The 21488-nt window shown below is 37.4% G+C and overlaps 3 protein-coding genes across 6 annotated transcripts; 2 read left to right on the top strand and 1 right to left on the bottom strand.

The window, feature by feature from the left end:
• Positions 1-644: 644 nt before the first annotated feature.
• Positions 645-11526, bottom strand: LOC121942614 (serine hydrolase-like protein). 4 transcript variants are annotated; one of them, XM_042485868.1, is made up of 13 exons: positions 11492-11526; positions 11346-11417; positions 9679-9822; positions 8152-8265; positions 6693-6734; positions 6574-6593; positions 6393-6467; positions 4846-4955; positions 4666-4745; positions 4510-4544; positions 4334-4410; positions 4145-4232; positions 645-1663 (listed from the first exon to the last, which is right to left on the bottom strand). In XM_042485868.1, exons 2-13 carry the CDS (start codon positions 11401-11403, stop codon positions 1520-1522), a joined length of 987 nt encoding a protein of 328 aa, XP_042341802.1. In that variant the 5' UTR covers positions 11404-11417; positions 11492-11526; the 3' UTR covers positions 645-1519. The 4 variants fall into 4 exon arrangements, with proteins under 4 accessions (XP_042341802.1, XP_042341803.1, XP_042341805.1 ...); XM_042485869.1 differs by having other exon boundaries at positions 11346-11384; positions 11492-11524; XM_042485871.1 differs by lacking the exon at positions 11346-11417 and having other exon boundaries at positions 11492-11519.
• Positions 11527-15027: 3501 nt separating this feature from the next.
• On the top strand, positions 15028-17298 carry LOC121942618 (myoglobin-like). Its single transcript, XM_042485880.1, is given in 6 exon segments — positions 15028-15133; positions 15704-15789; positions 15963-16000; positions 16003-16166; positions 16168-16185; positions 16812-17298. Coding segments are annotated over 5 exon segments (444 nt in total). The 5' UTR covers positions 15028-15133; positions 15704-15706; the 3' UTR covers positions 16953-17298.
• Positions 17299-19893: 2595 nt separating this feature from the next.
• LOC121942173 (myoglobin-like) lies at positions 19894-21116 on the top strand. The gene is made up of 3 exons (XM_042485310.1): positions 19894-20035; positions 20274-20493; positions 20723-21116. Exons 1-3 carry the CDS (start codon positions 19953-19955, stop codon positions 20861-20863), a joined length of 444 nt encoding a protein of 147 aa, XP_042341244.1. The 5' UTR covers positions 19894-19952; the 3' UTR covers positions 20864-21116.
• Positions 21117-21488: the final 372 nt, after the last annotated feature.

The raw sequence follows: 21488 nt of genomic DNA, 5'->3' as shown, positions 1-21488 counted from the left end.
TGTGTTCAGCGAGGTAAACATATTTTTTGTCAATGGAGTCTGGCTTTGAAGAGAGCACAGATAAGTTTCAGTTCAGTTCAGTTCCCCGGCGTAAAGAGCTGTCTGATTGGGAAGTACTTAGGACTGTATAAATGAGAGTTGGATTATACAGCACGAGTTGCGTGAGAGTTTGTAAATGGATTTGCTGTTTTGCTGTTGCAGTCACCGATGTCTTTGATTCATCAGAAAAATATCTGTTGTTGGATTCTTCGTTTGCCATTGAGGCATGCAAGAAATTAAACTTCACACAGCGTGAGCAACAAATTAAACAACAAAATCTCGTCTTTGTTGACCATCTGTGTTTTTATCCTCTCAACTTGCTGCTGTGATGTACAGGTGGACATCAGGACCCCGTGCAGTCACGGATAGGTGTAGTTACAGTTGCAAAGCACTCCTCCTATCACAGCCATCAGAGGTGAAACAGACATTAAATTTTCAACCAGAAAGCAAAGAAACACTGCTTTTCAGCCTGGCGTTCAGGTATTTTTCTGAAACTGTCTTTTTAATGGCACTTTGCTTTTTAATTACTTCAGGTAAAATTGTATGTAAAAGGTTTCCATGGCATTAGCACATAAATAAACTTGTCATTCAGAATTCAGAGAAGATAACGTTTAATCTAACATTTTAATGTGCGCCTACAGTTCATGACAGGACACCTTATGTGTTACTGACCACATTCCCTCTATGGCAGTGTCCTGCTGGCTGACTGGTCATGTTAGCTTTTAAATAAAAGCACCGTCTGTGGTTGTGTTGCATTGTGGGTGATCAAGGCGCCGGGTTTTGACAAGGAAGAGGACGTATGGAACATAAAAGATGATCTCTCTGGTTCAGCTGCAATGATTTTGATCCTTCTGGTTTTTCTTTAAACTGTCCATCATGAGTCCAGCTGTGTTTTAGGGATTCCTTTAGTGTAAAATTCCATCATCAGCCAAACATTGTTTCCAAGTGTTACTTTTTCACAGTTACTGTCAAACTGTCTCAACACTTCCTGTGTTACACACGAAACACCCCATAAAAGCCAGGTGTTGACTTCTGTCAGGACAACATCTGACTAACACAGACTTCATATGACTTCACTGAATCGAGTGAACCTAATTGTGAACGCTATCTGTTCACTTGATCAAAAGGCAAAAAATACAAATGTTTGCCAAAAACCATGATTTGCTTGTTATTGTTTTTTGGCTGCTTTTTCTCCTCCTCTCATCCAACATCTGACAGACCATCTGGAGTTGAAGAGAAGCAGCTTGGAGTGAAACATGGATTATATTCCCCACAATGGCACTGAAACTCAACAAAACATACACATCAATATCTGTTAACATGCATAAAATAACTTAGGAGTCCATTAAAACTAACATGAGTTGATGTTAGCTTACAGTGTAAACTGTGCAGTATGAAAACACATTTTTAAGAAATATTTTGATCAGCATAAAAATATGTTTAAAGGCAAAACTGATGTGTGTCTGGTTGTGTGTATTTGCTATGACGTTGAGGCCTGTTTTTCTGTTAGTTTGGCTGACTGCGTCAACACTTTGTTCTGCAGGAAGTCAGACACATGTGAAGCAACAACTTCAGGGTTATTCAGATGGACGTGATGGTCGCCTGGTACCGTCCTCACCAAGTCCTGAAAGACAAAGAGATGAGTGTGAGAGATTTAAGTCTAATTATTTTAACCGTAAAAAACTGATTTATTTGGCCACTTGGGGGCAGCAGACACATGTTGTGCACACAATGTTGACATACCATCTTTTACGACACCAATTCCGAAAGTTGGGCCGTAAAATGTGAATAAAAACAGCATGCAGTGGTTTGCAAATCTTTTTCAATCTATATTCAATTAAATGCAGTTGAAAGACAAGATATTTATTGATGCTTATGTAATGTTTTTGTAAAATATACACTTATTCTAAATTTGATGCCTGCAACATATTACAAAAATGTTGGGACAGGAGCAACAAAAGGCTGGGGAAGTCACAAAATCACCAGTTTGGAACATATCGCAGGTAAACTGGTAACAGATGATAGTTTCATTATTGGGTATGAAGGAGGCACCTTCAAAAGGCTCAGCTGTTCACAAGCAAATATTTTCACTTTTTGAAAAACTTAGTGGGCAAACCGTCCATCAATTAAAACAGTTAAAAACCACTTTTCTCAACGCACTACTGCAAGAAATTTAGGGATTTCACAATTTTACATTCCATAATATCATCAAAAGATTCCAGAGAAATCTCTGAATGTAAGGGGCAAAGCTAAAACCAACATTGAATGCCCATAACCTTTGACCTCTCAGGCTGCACTGCATTTAAAACAAACATGACTGCATAAAAGATATTACAACACGGGTGGGGAACACAAAAACATCAGTTCACACAGTATGTTGCTGCATCTACAAATGCAACATTAACACTTTACCATACAAAGTGAAAGCAATATATCAACAACATCCATAAAACCTGCTGACTTCTCTGGGCCTGAGCTCATCTGAGATGTACTGACGCAAAGTGTGCTGTGGTCTGACGAGTCCACATTTCAAATTGTTTTTTGAAATCATGGATGTCGTGTCCTCTGGGCTACAGAGGAAAACGCTCGTCCAGATTTTTACCAGTTAAAAGTTTAAAAGTCAGCATCTGTGATGGTATGGGGGTGTGTTAGTGCCCATGGCATCATGGGTAACTTCTCATCTGTGAAGGCATCATGAATGCTGAGAGGTACATACAGGTTTTACTGCAACATTTGCTGCCATCCAGACGACGTCTTTTTCAGAGACGTCCCTGCTTATCCCAGAATGACAATGCAAAGTGATACAACAGTGTTACAACTGTGTTACAACAGCGTGGCTTCGTAGTAAAAGAGTGCGGGTTGTAGATCGGCTGAAAGTCTTCCACTGAAAAGCGTAGTGTGTAGCGTATTATAAGGTGCAAAATATGACAATGGACTGTTGAGCAACTTAAGTCATATATGGGAGAATGGAAAAGAATTTCACTTTTAAAACTACAACATTCAGTGTCATCAGTTTCCGCTTACTGAGAGTGAGTTAAAAGAAGAGGTGATGTGACACAGTGGTAAACATGCCCCTGTCCCAACTTTTTTTGGCACGTGTTGCAGGAATCAAATTCAGAATGAGCATATATTTAAAAAAAAAAAATCTATTATCAGTTTGAACATTACTGTCTCGTTTTTTATTGTATTCAATTAAATATGGGTTGCAAAAGATTTGCAAATCATTGCATTCTGTCTTTGTTTATGTTTTACATGTCACACGTTTCTAGGAACTGGGGTTGTAAGTTGATATCTTGTTTGTAAACGATTGCTTATTTACACATCCAACAGTTACGGAGCAAAATTACCATTCATTTAAAGCTGTGTTTAATGTCACCTGATGCATTGGAGTCCAAGCCTCACTGTCTTTTTGTTGTGTTTTTGGTCTCTACCAACTCTTGAGGGAAATATCTGTGTCTGTCTGCTCTTTTGTACTGAGCAGATAGCGTAGGCGTTTGTATTTTTTGTTTTTTTTAGAACCTTTTCTCTGAAAACAGCTTCCTGCCTCTGCTGAAAACAAAAACACACATAAGTTGCACTCTAACAGCTAAACAATGAGTTAAACTGTCTAAAAAGCTCCATAAAGCCGAGAGCAGCTGCAGATTTAAATGATAATTATCTTCATTTCCATCCCTACAAGTGATCCCTCTCACTTTGTCATTTATTATATTATTAATATAGAAATATCAATTATAGCCACTTTAAAATCATTAGCATTCTGACATCCCAAGCCTCTTTTATGTTGCACTATAGCTGATTTTTTTTCTCATTAGCTGACTTGGAGATGTTTAGTTGACGCCCATCTTCTGTTCTCTCTCCCTCATCAGCAGCACTTGACCGAGCTCCAGTATGTAGGTCAGTGTTTGAGGTTCACAGCTAGAAAGGTTTCTGCTGCCTCTGAGACATTGAGCTCACACTACGCAGCTACTTTTGCATCTGTGCAGCTGTCTTTCTGTCTGTCTGTCTACTAGGCACAATTACACACACACTCTGGCTTAACGGCTAAAAATAAACACCAATATGCAAGCGTGCTTACTTTACACAAACACTGTAAAAACACACTCACATTTCTGTCCCTATAGGCCTGGAGAAGTGCTGATATAAATTTCTTTTGCTCTGGTTCCGCAAATATTTTCTCAAAGCCGTCCTCTGCTCTGGAGAGACGAAGAAGAAGAGAAAAAGATTGCATGTATATTTGGTGAGGTATCATTTAGTGGTACGTGTAAGAAGGAAATGAGGTGGAGGAATAACTTACAGGATAACTAGAATGGAGGCTTGTATAGCTGACTGCACTTCCAGAGCCTGCTCCAAACTGATGCGCGATATATTTTTCTGGGAAACAAGAGACAAGACTATACAATGTGCAATACACTTCATGCATTTCATGGGCTGTATGCGACACTCGGCTGGTGCAGTTTGTCAAAAACATACCAGATTAATACGAAAGTCTCGGGTGAATGCCACACCTGCAAGAGAGAAATGCATTGTAGTTTCAGCGTAGAGGGAAAAAAAGAGTTAATTAATTTTGTTCTGTGAGGAACGAACAAAGTGAACATCAAAGCAGGGAAGAGGAAGATAAAGACATACCTCCTTCAACTTCAACTACACCTCGCTCTAAAAGGATGCGCACAGAGCTCTCAGACAGAGTCGGGTTTGCAGCCAACAGCCTGAAAGAAATAAAAGACTTTGTAAGAAAACACTTGCATCATTGGATACGCGGATCATCAGTGCTCTTTTCAAAACAACATAAATAGGAAAGTGTAGCACCTCTCTACTGCTTTTTCATAAGTGTAAACTCTTGTCTTCTTCTCTCCCATCTTTTGTTCAAACTGAATCATCTGATCGATCCCCTGCCTCATCACTTTAATCATTTCTTTCTGCAAGAAAACAGACAGATCAATGATCAATAAAGCAATTATAAGCTACCGACAAAAGTGGATGGCACAGCACGGCTCTGAAATATTAGGCAGTCAGGCTAAAATGGTAAATGAACACTTCGCACTGACCCAAAGGACACAACAGCGTCAGATTCAATTACACTGGCGACTAAAGCATTTATTAAATGTGATGCCTTTTAAAATGTCAAACCACCTTTATATTCTTTCCATTTACTCGCAATCCTGACGCATTAATCGTTATGAAGTCGTACAGTCTTCAGAGAGAGCTCAGGGGGTCTCAAACTCAGATTATCTGGGGGCCACAAGAGACGTTTCTCTCAAAGCGGGAGCTCCTGTAACAGTGCTGGTTTTCGTTTTCAACAATACATTTTTAACTCTATAGCTGAACAACTTTTTTGTTGCCTTCTCCTTCGTACCCACTGCTCTGCAATAAGTGGAGTGATGGCAGGGTTCACCAAGTTAAATTTAAGACTATTAATACCACACATAACATGATTTATTTATTAATTATTTATTTATTTCAAAGATTTTTTGGAGGGCTTTTTGCTTTTATTTGATAGGATAGCTTAAGCGTGAAAGGGCGAAGAGAGGGGATGACATGCAGCAAAAGACTGAAACGCTGCAGTCAAGGATATTTTGAGTTAGTTAATACTGTATAATTAGAAAACTCCACATTAAAACGTACCTTCGGTCTTTAGTTGATTGTTCAATTTTCAATTTTTTGTTATTATTCTAAATTCAACAAACAGTTTGTTTCGTGGGATACTGAAAGCAGCAGGAAGGCAGAAGTGAGTCAACTACTATCGGGTTATCGCAAGTAGCATAGTTACCGCTATATTCAACAACGTAATCATACATTTTTGTCACATCATGCGGCCCTATCATTTAAATGCATGCAACTTGTATATGTGTCCTAAAATGGATAGATGGATTAACAGCTTAAAAAAAGATTGAGTTTTGGCCAATATGAACACTTGAGACTTTCTTTTTTCACGAAACTAAATTCAAGGATTTTTAAGACGATTCACGACCTGCAGCTACACTGGGATTGTATTCCTGAATAACGGCAGCTTATTCTTGCAGATGAGACAGGAAGCCGTGGAAACAAACTGACTTCTGTTGAATCTGTCTCTGCTCTTAGTTTTAGGCTCTCCAAGAAATATTTTGTGACTGGTGGATAGTTTGTTGTTAAACTTTTTTTTAGTAAAGACTAGCAGAACAATCTTAATAGCAATAAATTCTTAACATGTCGGAGGACCGATGCAGCTACTCTAAAGCCTTGTGTAAATACAGTACATGTAATTAGATTTTGCATCACAACTTCAACGTACATTGTAATCTTCTTCACTCTCAACTAAACAACAAACTACAGCACGTTAGTTACTGTAGTCTGGAATTTAAAAAATGTTTAAGTACCGGATCTGTGGGTAAGAATCCGTATGAGTCTAGCAGTACGACAGCATCCACCATGTCAGGATACAGTGAACTGAACTGTGGAAACACAATATACAGACTGAGTAACACACAGTACGGCAAAATACTCTTTACAGATTCAGTACATGTATTGTGTAAAAACAGTGGTGATACTATCAATTACCATTCCAGCAATGTTGCCACCTGAAATTAAAATAAATAAATAAATAAACGTAAATATACTTAATATAACATGCTGTAAATATCTGAATGGCTCTAATTCTGCTGTAAAGCTGGACTCACCCATGCTGTGGCCTATGATGGAGAATTTGCTCCACTGCAGAGCTGCGGGAATAATTTCACAGATCATCAACCAGGTTCAGTATCTCATCACTGAGACTGTTTTTAGTTGAAAGAAAATGTCGCTAATGTGGCTGCAATACAGATTTACTAGAGCTGGGTGATTAAAATATACCACTATAATGATCATAGTTTTGTTTTACGTATTAAAATATTATATTGGCAAATGTACGTATGCAATGCAGCATAACATGTCTGATTTGACAAAAAATAATGTTAACGGGTAACTTTGATTATTTTCAACCTGGACCCTATTTTTTTGATGTTTTTTTTGCCCAAGTGACTAATGGAGACAACATTTTTGAAACTAATCCGGTTTTGAGTGAGAACGCTGCGCCAGCAGCAGCAAAACTGGTGGCAATGTAATCCCTGCAGGAATTTGAGCTGCATCCACTAAAAGTGCTTGTTTTTTGCGACGGACAGGCTCAGATTGTTATTCTAAGTGTCTGACAGGATCCCGACAGAGAAAGACCTTTGTTTAAAGAGTAAGATCATTTTTGTTTCACCAGAAACAGTCCTGAAATCACTATTTTCAGCCACACCAGACTCATTGATTCATTCAAAGCCAACAGAAACAAATAAAATTCACAAAAAGCCGTTGTGTTTTGTCTCTCCACTGTTCCAACAATCACCAACTCCATTTTGGTTAAAATAAACCTTTAAATTACCCAGTTAGATGTGAAAATATACTGGCTATACACACACTTAAATGACTGTTTATTGAAATGGAAACTGGTGGGTTTGGCAATGGCGATTTTGGGTCTGTTTTTTGGTGTTACTGGTAAAACTAAAAAGGACATTATTCTCTAACAAAAAAGGTCCATCTGTGGTGGGTTCCAACCCCATTAGTGGCAAAAACAAGCAAAAAACTGGACCAATTGTTCCAATTAGTCACTTAAACAAAAATGTGAGGAGAAAACAATACATGATGAAAAATACCAAAATTATCCTTTAACTTAATACAAAAATCATAATGGCAGTTTTCTACTGCTGTCCTCTTTAGACAGATGTGGTTGACAGCTCCAGAAACAGCAAGTAAGTGGACCTTGAGTTAAGATTTTTCTTTGTCCCAAATTACTATTTCCAAGGTCAAGAGTGAACTTTTCCCTCTTAATTACTGTCCTACGCAACAAACTGTGTAAGCTGTTTCGCATTAATCTCTTCAAATGTACAAAAGAAAACGCTTCAGTAACCACATAACTCTCAGGCTGTAATTAAAACCTGCTCAGAATAATTAACTATGGTTCATATAATCCACTTAAAGATATGTTTCCACTTAAAGTTGATGACCAATAATAATGAAAAAAACCCAGCCCCAGGACACACTGCATCAAGCTTGATCGAGCCTGTTGCATGAATGAACACTGATGTGTCATTCAGTTAGTGTCTTAACCTCACACACCTTCAACGACCCTGCGCACGTCCATCAAATACGCAGGGAAATTGTAGAAAACTCCGGCAGGACGATGTGACGACAAACCGTGACCTGCCAGGTCCACCGCCACGTATTTGCACTCTGAAAGGAAGAACAGAGGGCAATTGTCATGTTATCTCCTCAAAAACAAATCTGATGCAAATCTGAATGCGTGTGTGAAAGACAGAGCATCTGTACAAAAACAGTCCCTAAAGTCTTGCTAAAGGAGTGATAATAAGATCATTATCATGCAACGTGCATATTGGCCAGAAAAGGCTTTAAACCCCGGTCATTTTGGATAGGAGGCAGCTGCTGTAACAGCTGAGTTGCGGAACCGGCAGGGAAAAGCTGCCAGGTTTCCCGCAGCTTACGGCAAGTTAGATTTAAGACTTTTTAAAAATGTTTTTAATGCCACTTGGAATAAACTTTAAGGCAAATTTTTAGGTTTCATTACTGAAACTGAAGAGGGACAATTCTATTTTTCTCAAATGTTTATTGTATTATAAAATGGGGCATGGGAGATGATGAACATATTATCATAATAGTATCCACTTAGTTTACCAATAAAAGTGGGAAAAAAATCAGGCATTCTTGCTGATTTTTAACAAATTTGTGTTTCTCGATCTGCATGTGAGATTCCACTACTTCAGTTCCCATCATGATGAATTTAAGGGGAGGCATTTATTAAATTATTTAACAAAAAAATACCAATTATTTTGAGGTTTTACAGCACAGTGTCAGAAAAAACACAATTCATTAGATCCTATTCCCCTTATATATGCAATTATAAGACTTGTAAATCAGTTTAAGTAATTTTAATACAAACTAAGGCCTTGTTTTAAGATAGATGTTTTTAATGCTTTTTATGAGTGTTTAAGGATCAGCGGGAACCCTGTGATGTGTGCTGAGGTGAAGTCTAAATAGCTAAATACCATCCACCTGCACGAGCTAGTCTTGTGAAATTAGTATTGAATAAGCCAGGCTCAGTTATCAGGAAACTGTTTTGGGAATGGGCTGATGTGAGGAAAGGGGGGAAATTTGGCTGTACTCAAGGAATAACCAGAGGGCTACTTTTTTTTTTTATTTGCCTTTGACTATTTGACTAAATTGCTGAGAGGCACTTTAAACGGTCCATACAAGTGCTAGCCCCTAGGCCACTGTCCCGACATCACCATGGAGCTTCTTATTGTGAGGACACCACCCACCCTTTTACGTAATTAGCCACACACATAAACTGCAATCATTTTCAAAATGATGTTGCAAAAACAACTTTATCGCTTCCGTTTTTACGCTGTGAGTGGCAGCAGGAATTGAATGACGTGTTGATATATAGAACGCGTACCTATAAACACAGAGAACTTGAACAAATGTTTGACGGTCTCTTACAAGTCCCCAAACTAACTTTTGTGAGTTTGATTTTTAAATAAATGAGGCTTGCGGTAAAACTTTTGGTATGCAAGTGTGAGGAGTAAAAACTGGAGTGACTGTGTTCACTTTTACATGATAAACATTTACCTTTAGGTAGGAGGGGAATGAGGGTGTTGAATGTGCCGCAGTTGTCCGCCCAGCCATGCAGGCACAGTACAGGACGACCGTGATCAGGACCCCAGACTTTACCTCTGATCTCTCCCCATGGGACCGGGAGGGAGAGCTCTGAAACTGGACACATAGCCCTTAGTTTAGTCCTCCTCTGTGGTCTACAGCTCTAGAACCAGTGTGGTAGCAATACTGGTTTTACTATCACCTGAAAAACTAACAGAGAGATAAACAGGATATTTCAAAATGTACAGGTTTCTGATCCCAGTGGACCTGCCACGGGAATAACGTTGTGACCAGTGTTTGCTTTTAGGAGCTTCTTTTTTTACTGATAAAACAATTACAAGTCGACATACAAAAATTAATAAAGGTGGGGGAAAAATGGATACAACAAATTATAGCGATGTTTTTGTGTGGCTTTATCGTTTCAATACATGGACCACAATATAAACTTTTTATTCAATAAATTATTAATATTGCTGACACAATTTCAACTTTTGGTTGCCTAGTAGAATAACAAATTGACTTGTGCTTTGCTACAATGACGACGACTAAAGTGAGATGAACGGAGTGAAACTTTTTGTTATTAGATAAAACAGATGTTGACAAGGTGTTCCTTTCGAGCCATAATATGGAGCTGTAAAAATATACAATAAACAAATATTTTAGCCATACTCAGCATATTACAAAATGTTTAAAATTACAATAATATTGTATCCTGACTGGTATCTGTATCGTTAATATTATATTGTAGGGCCTGTAGTGATTCCCATCCCTAGAAACTATTCATTAACAATTTTGATAACTGAGTTATTGCTAAGTTAACAGGATTTCCTCCTATTCTCTGTATGATGCTGTATGATCACATGAGAAATGTTCTGAGCTCTGAGAAGTAGAGGTGGGCATGAGTACTTACTTACTGCCAACCCTCTTAAATTTGAAAAAAGTGAAATGACATATGGATTCCCAAACTGGTCCAACTAACATTTATTAAAATTACTAATTAATCTGTTGATTATTTCTGCCAAATATCAATGAATTGTTTAGTCCCCAAAATGTAAAAAGTGAAAAAAATGCCCAGCACAAGTTCCAGGAGCTGAAAATGACGTCCTAGAATTACTTAAATGCACAGATCTTTGACATGTGGGAAGCTGGAACTAACAGATGTTTTGCATTTTTGCATCAGGGAGAATTTAAGCCATTCATTAAAAAATATAGATTGTATTTTCTGCTGAGCAACATAACACAAGTGCAGTTTTTTATTTTCTTTTTTTGTTAATATGAATATACATTAATGTCAACCCTAGTTTAACTAGCTTTTTTGAGTTAAATAAATGTATACACTGATACTATTTCTAAAACTCATTATTTAAAAAAAAAAAAAATCAATACTAGCTTAAAATCTTCGTCCACACCATAGACTGTAGTACCTCAATGTCTGTATCAAACATTTCCCCTGGCTAAAGGACGTTAATAAGAGGACCTTGACCACGGCCTCACTCTATCTCATACACACTACTTACAACACGCAGTTACACACCATTCACTTCACTTTCCTGTTTCCTGTCACTGTTTGAAAGACGTTAGGTAACACACACACTGCAGGCACACAGATAACAGATAACGTTAGACAGGTATTTAGTTACCTGCTTGTTTCATTGCACTGGACTGTAGATGTCTGACGCCTTTCCAAGCCCGCATCATTTTGAAAAACACCTCTGCTGAGCAAACGATATTTTTTACAACCTATAAAAGACAAAAAAAAGAAAATATCTCCATTGTTTTGACTTACATGACTTCTCCATGGACTTCTCAGTCGGTTTTCCGGTTGTTGAGAAACCATGTGACGTGAGCTGAAGATGCTATTGGATAAATGGAAACGTGGAGTTACTGTCTGGACCAATCACCGCCCAGAAGAGGAGGGGCTTATCTTTCACCAGATTAACCAGCAGAGGGCCCGCTAGTACATAGTTCACCAACTTCCGGTCACAAATACTGTGAAATAACAACATACTGTGATAAGATTGGTAGATAAACACACAGTAAACAGAATGAGTGCTTGTTTACATCGAGTAGAAATAGCAACAACAATAAATGGGAAATGTGCTATATACAAAACGGAAAAAAGCCACAAAGACCAGATATAAAAGACAAGAAGTAAAATAAGTATACACATATTAGTAGGATTAAGGAAAATAGACTAGATGACAAAGCTAAAAAAACAAGTTACAGCAGTAGGCTGACTGTGGGAGATGTGAATAAGTAGTCTTAAATTTAATTTAATTCTTTGAGACCTGGATTGACATCAGTTTTTTTTGTGTTGCATTTAGATGCCTTTTACAAGCTGTTTAACCCCATTGCAAATTGTTTTGTTTTTTTTAAATCGGCTATTGGCTATTTTTTTTGGCAAAGACATTAAATTGCAAGAAATTAGTAAAAGGTGACCAATTAAAAAAATGTCCAAAAAACTAAATTTATAATTATTATAATTGTATATTTGAAATGGCGGTATGGGGAGTAAATCACTTTTTTCTTGCTTTTTTTTTTTTTGGCACTTTGTTGGGGCATAGATAGGCTTCTCATGGTCAAATATTACTCCAGTACAAGTGAAAGTTGTGGAGTCAAATTATTACTTGAGTTAAAGTACTGGGGTATTTGCTAAAAAAAAAACCCTTAAGTATTCACAGTAATTTAAAAAAAAAACAACTCATGGCATTGTTGTATATTGTCACAATGTATTTACAACCTAATGACAACCATCTGAATGCACTGACCTGCTGTAGACTGCTGGATATGCTGCAAAGTCTATAGAACTGTCCATTAAAACAACAACTGTTGTCTTTCACATGTAGCGGAGTCAAAGTAGCCTAATACATTTCCAACAATACTAATACTGACGTAAAGTACAGATACACAAAAACTGGGCTTAAGTACAGTACTTGCGTAAATGTACTTTGTTACTGTCCACCACTGTAGTTCATAACATTGCAGCTTATCAGAAATTTCAACTTTCAGCAGACACACCTGCTGTGTCTCACAGCAGAGAATGCTGGTAATTTTTTCACAATTTTGAAGCCTGATTTTATATATAAATGTTGATTATTTTAATAATTCAGATTTAGATAGGTGGTAATACATTTTTTTTAATAGTGTGATAGACTCATTAAGTCACACATATTTATTTTTGCTTTAATAGGAATTGAACGGAAAACAGCACCACAAACGACAACCTCCAAACTGACTGGAAAATTGACACCTAACTCATAATCATCCCAAAAAATGATTTATTGCTTAGTGAGCGTCGCCAGTCCAGTCAAATTACTTCATGCAAGATCTGTACAACACCGTCTAGCTGCTCTAAAAATCACTGTGAATCTGACAGACAGCACATGAATGCAACCTTTAGAAAAGCCGCTCTCTGTTTGAGAGGATCAATAATGAGAAAAAAAATGTTTTAATTGAAGCAGAAAACCCTTAATTAACTTATCATGATGAATTAAGTGTTGATAGCGTCATTTAATGGAATAATGACACTTGGCTTCTTCCTCTGAATACTTTGTGTCTCCCTTGAAGTACTTGGCTTCTTCCCCAAAGTATTTGGCTTCTTCCCCAGAGTACTTTGTTTTCCCCCTGAAGAATGCTTCCTTGTAACGAGGTTCCCATGGATTGCTGTTGCTCCTGGATGACAGCACGTGGATGTGCCTGCTGCTGTCATCCTGCTTGACAATTAAAAAGATGTCTCTTTCCACTTGAAAGACATGTGCAACTTTTCTCCAATTTTTTTTTTTTTTTAGATTATCTTAAAAATCTAGTGATTGGCCTAAACACACAAAGAATAGTTAAACAATAAAGAAAACACTTTGAGCTCTGAACAGATACAGGTGTTTGTGAACAATTTATCATGTTTCTTAGGGCCCAACCCAAACATGCAAGGCACAAAAAAAAAAAAAAAATAAATAAATAAATAAATAAAAAAATTACAGGGAGTGAATTTTTGGAACACACTGATCTGGGCTAAAAAGTTTAATTTAGATTGAAGTAGTCTAATTTTGAACACCCTATGTTTACAATGTCATGTGTTTACACATTTCTTTGAGAAAAAGAAAACATTTGCCAATTATTATATTTTCATAAAGTACTGAGATATGGAATATGGCTGTTTTCTGAGTGTTCATTTCAGTGGCACCTATTAATGTGATTATCAGAGGCTACATGTGGCCTAAAGGTTTATGTAGGCTGAGATTGGTTTATTTTGCAAAAACCAAACAAAACCAAATCCCAAAGTCAATAAAAACAATTTGAGAATTACATTAAAAAAAAAAACTCTGCACATTCAAAATATAATATTTTTTAAGTGACATAATTAAAAACAGTATGGTAGAAAAAAAATAACAAGATAGATAGATTCATACATACATTCATACATACTTTATAGATCCCAAGCTGGGATATTCTTTTGTAACAACGGCAGGTTATCAAGGCATTGCCCTGAAGCAGTAAACAGTGTATCACAGCACAAGAAAAAAAAAATATATATATATTAATAGAAAATTAAATCATAGCATATTCTATAGGAATAAAATATATATCTATAGATTATACAATATAAAGAATATGACATGGAAAAACTTTAAATACAAAATTGAAAATACTAAATTGTAAAAAAATGATTTAAATATGATAAATACACAAAACATTATTTACATAAAAACTAGTGTGCAAATTGGGAGAGGTTAGCTTAAGCATACAGGCAGGCAGAGTGGGAGAATTATAGTTCAAACAAACCATGTACAAAGTTTTTTTGAAACAGAACAATACAGCTGACAGTTTTCTGTTATACAGAGGGGTGTGTTGTCAAGAGTCATCGCCAAAAATGTATTTACATACTGTAAATCTAAAAACTGTGAATAACATGGGGAATCATCGGAAGGTCTCCACTGTAAGGTTGAAAGTGAAGAGGGTGTGGCTGAGTGTGAACATGGTGAAGGGCACTGAAGCCTTTTAAGGTCTGTCTCAAAGTGGGGACTGGCCAAAATGTCCTCACTGTCAAGGTCTAAAAGTCAAATTGATTCTCACAAAGACATACTCAAGTACACACACACACACACACACACACACACACACACACACTGTGGGCATTTAAATGAGATAATGGGCATATAAAGGCTCCATGAGATGAAACATAAAGTAAAAAATATTCCTAAAGTGACATTTAGTCATATCACTGACGACGTTCACGTGGAATCAAAAGTGTCCAGATTAAGTTTAGAGGTGTTGAGAACATCTGAAGTGACATGTTGTGAGACAGACGGAGGACTGGAATAATTTGGTGACAGGACGGAGGGAGGGAGTATAAAAGGTCAGTTTTGGGGGGAGTTAGTCTGGCCAAGAAGAATTTGGTACAATCACAGAGGATATTTTACTCCGCAGGCAGGTACTGCTTTTGAATTCACATTTATTGATACAATGTGTTGATTTAGGGTATATTGACAGAGAAGAAAACTGATTTAAAATAAATAAATAAATATAAATTGGAGGGGGGGTAAAGACATGCTTCATGTTTCATACATTCAGGGCGCAGTTTTTAAGTGCCAAGGTCATCAAATTGAAACTATCATAAACAAGAAAAAAATACTGTTAGGAGAAATAAAATCCAGACAGCTGTCCTTGAAGAAATATTGAAGAATATTGAAAAGAGTTTTTCTTTTTCAAAATGCTTTTTTTTTTGGTCATGTGACAGCCTTAGAAGCATCATTACCAACAGTGTGTTTGCTTTCACTGCAGGGACACAAACAAGTTACATAAAAGACTCCGTGAGAGCAACTGAGTTAATGTATTCACCCACTGCCGGTTGAGACTTGTACTGTAATTTAGTGGTTTATGGCCTCTGGCAATGCAATCAATCACAACAAATACTAAAACAATATGGGTGTGAAAAAAAGGTGTGAACTTAGTGTAATCCCTAAACTATGTTTTCTTGTGACATGTTTCTCACCCTCCTCAGATCATGGCTGACTATGACATGGTGCTCAAGTATTGGGGCCCAGTGGAGGCAGACTATGCCGCCCATGGGAGCCTGGTTTTGACCCGGTGAGGGGTTTTTATTTTCCAGAGATGGAAGACAATCAGTACAATACAAACATCATCAAATATGATGCCCTCCTCTAACATAGTAGTCCTCTAACTAACATAGTTCTGTACATGTCTCGATGTGAGGACATGACCTCAGAGTCCTCACTTCTCACTTTTCCTCTTTTTCTAAGTTTATTCACGGAGCACCCTGACACCCTGAAGCTGTTTCCAAGTTTGCTGGCATTGCCCAGGCTGACATGGCGAGTGACACAGCTGCTGTTTCTGCGCAGGGTGCCACTGTGCTGAAGAAACTGGGTGAGCTACTGATGGCCAAAGGCAACCACGCTGCCATCCTGAAACCTCTCGCCAAAAGCCACGCCTTACAGTACAAGATCCCCGATTGTTAACTTTAAGGTGAGGCTGAAGTTTGAATATATGCAATCCACTGTGGTGTTATTGTTTTCTCCATAGTAATGTAACTCTTTGAGCAAATTGGCTTGATTTCTTTCAAAAGCACGTGAGGGTGACGAGCAACTTAACAAGAAATGAAACAAAAAATTGACAGAAATTAGTAAAAAGTCATAAGAAAATGACCTGAAAATAAGCAAAAAAAAGACAGAGAGAGAAAAGAAAACTAAAAAAGAAAATGAACGGAAAGAAAATGTACTCATGAAAGTTTAGACCCCCCCCTTTGTTCTGTAACATAATTTTAAACATTTAATTCAGAGAATTTTGAATATAGTTTCTGGACATCCCCCCTGTTTTTTAGATCATGTCTAATAATCTCTCCAGCTAACGTTCAGATTATTTTCTTGTCATATTTGATTTTTTTTTGTGTGGTTTGCTGGACATTTCTCACCAAGGTCCTTATTATGGTTTGTCCATTTTTAGGAGGGAGAAACAAAACAAATTTTCTCTGATTTTCAAGGTTGCAAGATAACTGATTTTGATCCGGGTCTTAAAGGTTTAACTAGAAGTAACATACTGCATTCCATCTTTTTGTGTCCTCCTACCTGACTTTCACTGTACTTTCTCTTCAGCTGATGACAGAGATCCTCGTTAAAGTCATGGCGGAGAAGGCAGGGCTCGATGCCGCTGGGCAGCAAGCCCTGAGAAACACGATGGGCACTGTCATAGCTGATATTGAGGCCAACTACAAAGAGCTGGGCTTCAGCGGCTGAACATTCAAGTTTATATCAAAGTTAAAAGACCATAAACAAGAAAAATAAATGGTTTGATCTTCGGTAAACGACTAATTTGCAATGAAAGGAATACCATTATAGCACCAATGTAAATTACAGCCTCAAATATCATGAAGAACGTAACTTATCTTTTATTGCAGTATTATTAGATTCTGTTTGATGGTGTAGGCGTTTCTGTTGCTGTGCCTGCTCATCTAACTTCTTATTACAGTCATAAGCATGTTATTTATTTCAATTTAATGAGATTGATCTTATCTTGGACACTTGACTAACAACAAACTGTAAACCTTTCACGGATATAACCAATAAAATTGTGTTGCTCTTCTCTGCTCATTATTTTTTTTGTCTTATTTCCAAGTTTGATTCCTCTCCTGAATATTACAACACAGAGATTGATTGAGATTGCTCACATTTTTAAGCTAGCCCAAAGGTATGTGGCGATGGCCATTTATGATGACTTACTGTAAATGTGTGAGGGAGGATGAAAGTTTGTTTTTAGTGTTAGCACTGACATTCATATCCGATGGACAGCTTATTGTCCTTCCAGTTTCTGACATGATGCCATGGTAATTGATGATAAGCTAACTATTAATAACGTGTGTGTGTGTGTGTGTGTGTGTGAGTGCATCCATGTAGACGTGACACCAGGCACTGGTCACACTCAGGGGGAACAAACAGGACATAATTTTTCATTTAAATGAGTTGCAGTCAAAGCGGTGATACCACATGTATTCTATATTTTTTAAAATCTACACTGATATTCTTATGTATATTTTGTATAATGATTCTTTTGTCCCTCTAGCTTGGTTTTCCACTACAGCTGACAGGGAGGCTGAGGTAACATAGTCAAAATCATTATTCTATCATTACTATTGTCATCATCACTATTTTAACAAGATGTTTTTGCAATGCCAATATATTACAACATAGACAATTTATGAAAAAAATAAAAAAATCTCATTACATTATCCAACCACAGTTTAGATATACCGTATTAAGGACTTAGTGTCATTTGGCGGTGAAGTTGCAAAACTGAAACTGTCAGAGGACTGTGATGGTCAATGCATGAAAAGCAAAAACGCAAATAGCCATATCAAGAGAGTTTTTTTTTTTCTCCGTTCGGTGCTTCTATAGAACAACATGGCAGACTCCATGGACAAGGACCTTCTCCATTCAAATGATTATAAACAAATCAAAACATAGTTATGAAAATTTTATTTTATTTCTGCCAACAGATACCTTTAATCCTACACACTGGACCTGTTAATGGTCACAAAGGAGTGAAATAAACAATGACAAATATTCTCCCCCCATTGACTTCAATTCAGTGTGAGTAAACGGGTTAATAAAAACTTGTTTCCACTCGCAAAGCATCTTTGTGTCAATTGGAGTTCAACTTTGGTGAACTTTTTCCGATGAAGTCGCAGTGTCCTCAAACACCAACAAAGAAGTATGTGTGGATGAGATTTGACTGTTCCTGTGTTAAAGCAGACAATATTGTCAGTCAGCACCATTAAAAATACAAACTGCCCCACATAAGAGATGCTGCCTGGCAGGAAGTGAGTTGAGAGACAGGCATAAAATGGTAGAAAATGGAAAATGTACCAAAGACATCATATTATTATTTTTTTATTAGCAATGCTAGGTAATTTTAGCAAGCAAGCTCACTTTCCATATGTGTCTGATCTGGCACTGCCAGCATTCAGGATGAATATTGCCCCAGCAGGTGTGATCACTCACCTGCATTTGCTCATGTATGACTATGCCCGAATTTAAACACAGTGTCAGAGTATCAGTCTTAGTATTACAGGAACTCAGTGCTACATTTGACACGGACTGCCACAACATATAACCATTGGCACAGTACAAAACTGGTTTGAATCCTACTGAAACAACAGGGACTATTTTGTGCCTATAGGTAATTATACATCTGATCAGACAAAAAAATGGTATGCTGAGTTTTGCAAAGCTCTATATTGCCTCTTCTGATTAACATCTACATGCTTCCATCGGCTCAGAGTATGGAAAGCAACAAAATATGTTACAATAATTATGCAGACAACACACAAAATTTACATAACCATATCACAAGGGGACAATGGTCAAACACAATCTCTGACTGAGTGTATTAACCAAATGGACAATTGGATGTGCCACAAATGTTTTCAATTAAAGAAAGCTAAAGAAAAGAGAAAAGCCAAGCAGAGACAATTCAAGGACTGCATTCAGCTGGCAATTATAAAAACAACAGAATGAGCCATAAATCTTGGTGTAGGTGTGAATGAATGTAACCTTGCACTGGAATGACCTTACTGAAGCAGTATTGCGCACCTTTGAATCAAGATGTGTTGCTTCATGCTCTTACTGGCTCTGATATACAATAACAAGCACAGTATAGAGAAGAATTAGTTTGGCAAAGACATGCTTAATGCTTCTTATTTATTATACGTTCAGGAGAAATGTCCTGGTGGAGATTTTCTTGGTACATCACGTTATAAGAAATATATCAGTTTGAATTGACAAGGTCATCAAATAAAAAATATTATAAAACAACAAAATACTGTTGGTAAAACAACTTTTAAAAAAATCCAGATATCTGTCCATGAGGAAATATTGAAGATTTCTTAAAAAAAAAGATGCGTATGTTTTACATACTCTTTATTATAATGTGACAACCTTAGGAGCATTAAAACTGCCAGTACAAGTGATGTGACCTCACATTCAGGGCTACAAAGATGTGACAGATTCTGAGAAAACAACTGATTTTACGTTTCCATCTACTCCTAGTTCTAACTTGCCCTCTAATTTTCTAATGGCTGTTTGCCCTCAAATCAAACAGGACAGTTACATGACGTACGGAGGTGTGAAAAGAGGTGAACTTGTGATTGGTTTTAATGATTGTTCTTTCATTTCCCAAGCAGAAGGGTTTCAGTCCTCAAGTCTGCATTTTTGTGACACGTTTCTCTGTCTCCTCAGATCATGGATGACTACGACATAGTGCTCAAGTATTGGGCTACAGTGGAGGCGGACTACGCCACCCATGGGAACCTCCTGTTGACCAGGTGAGTAGCTCTGACAAGACAAGATTGTTCTTTCCTGTGGGTCAGATGCTTCGCAGTAGCCAGGATATTGGAAACAGCAACCTTGGATGCTTTAATTCATTCACTTAACTGTTCCATCATAATTTCAGTAGGTTTTATTTCGTGATGTAAGGACATGACCTCAGTGACCTTAGTGGTATCCACAGCCCTGTTTTGTGGGTTATTTCTGATGAATCCAAAATTTTGCTTTTCTTTTCAGATTATTCAAACAGCACCCTCATACCCTAAAGCTGTTCCCCAAGTTTGCTGACATTGCCCAGGCTGACTTGACAAGTGACGCGGATGTAACTGCCCTAGGTGCAGCTGCGCTGAAGAAAATGGCTGAGCTTTTTAGGGCCAAAGGCAAACATGATGCCATCCTGAAACCTCTGATCCAAGCCCATGCCAAGCAACACAAGGTCCCTGCGGAGAGCTTTTTGGTGAGGGTGATGCCTTATTATAGATAAAACTGTGTCCCAATTCAGGGTCTGCGTCCTCCGAAAGAAGCAGACCCTAAATTGGGACACAGCTATAGATCTCTGTGGTGTGATCCTTTTCTCCCACGTTGTCTGTTTCGCTAGAAGTAGTATCTGTTGCATTCCACCTTTTTCTGTCCTCAAACCTGACTTTAAAGCAGTTTGGTTAATTTTCACTGTATTTTCTCTTCAGCTGCTGACAGAGATTGTTGGTAAAATCCTGGTGGAAAAGGCAAATCTCGATGCTGCTGGGCAGCAAGCCATGGAGAACATCATGGGCGTTCTCCGTGCTGACATGAGGGCCAACTTCAAAGAGCTGGACCAAAGTGGCTGAAGATTAAGTTATGTCAAAGTCAAGCCAGGACCAGACCATAGACAAGGAAATGTTTTACATAAAGAGCTTCCTTTAAAAATAAATGCTTTGATCTTCAGTAAACAACTAATCTGCAGTGAAAGGAAATTAATTACAGCACCACCGTAAACTACAGCCTCAAATCTTACTATAAAGTTAAACATCATAAAGAACATAATGGATCTTTTATTGCAGCATTATTGCATTCTATTCTGTTTGATGGTGAAGGTTTTTCTTATGTGTGTCTGCTCCTCTAATTGCTCATCACAGTCAAAATAATGCTTTTTTAATGCAGTTAAAATAGACTGATCTCGTCTGGGAAGCTTGGCTAACAACAAACTGTAAAACTTTGACAAATATTACCAATAAAATTCTGTTTCACTGCTCATTTTTTGAGGTGTATTTCCAAGTTTTATCTCTCTCCTTAACATTAAAAGTCAGTGTAAACAGATTTTTGAGATTGTCCAAAACTGTAGGAATTAGATGTTGGCTTCATTTAAATCCACTGTATATATGTTGGGATAAACACAGAGAGGTATACTCTATAAGGGCAATTTTTATCTTAAGGGTATTATAGATATTAGTGTTGATTCCACAGAAAATGCTA

This window comes from Plectropomus leopardus, chromosome 4 (assembly GCF_008729295.1).
Source record: "Plectropomus leopardus isolate mb chromosome 4, YSFRI_Pleo_2.0, whole genome shotgun sequence".
Taxonomy (NCBI): Eukaryota; Metazoa; Chordata; class Actinopteri; order Perciformes; family Serranidae; genus Plectropomus; species Plectropomus leopardus.
This window is presented reverse-complemented; position numbering and strand designations above follow the sequence as displayed.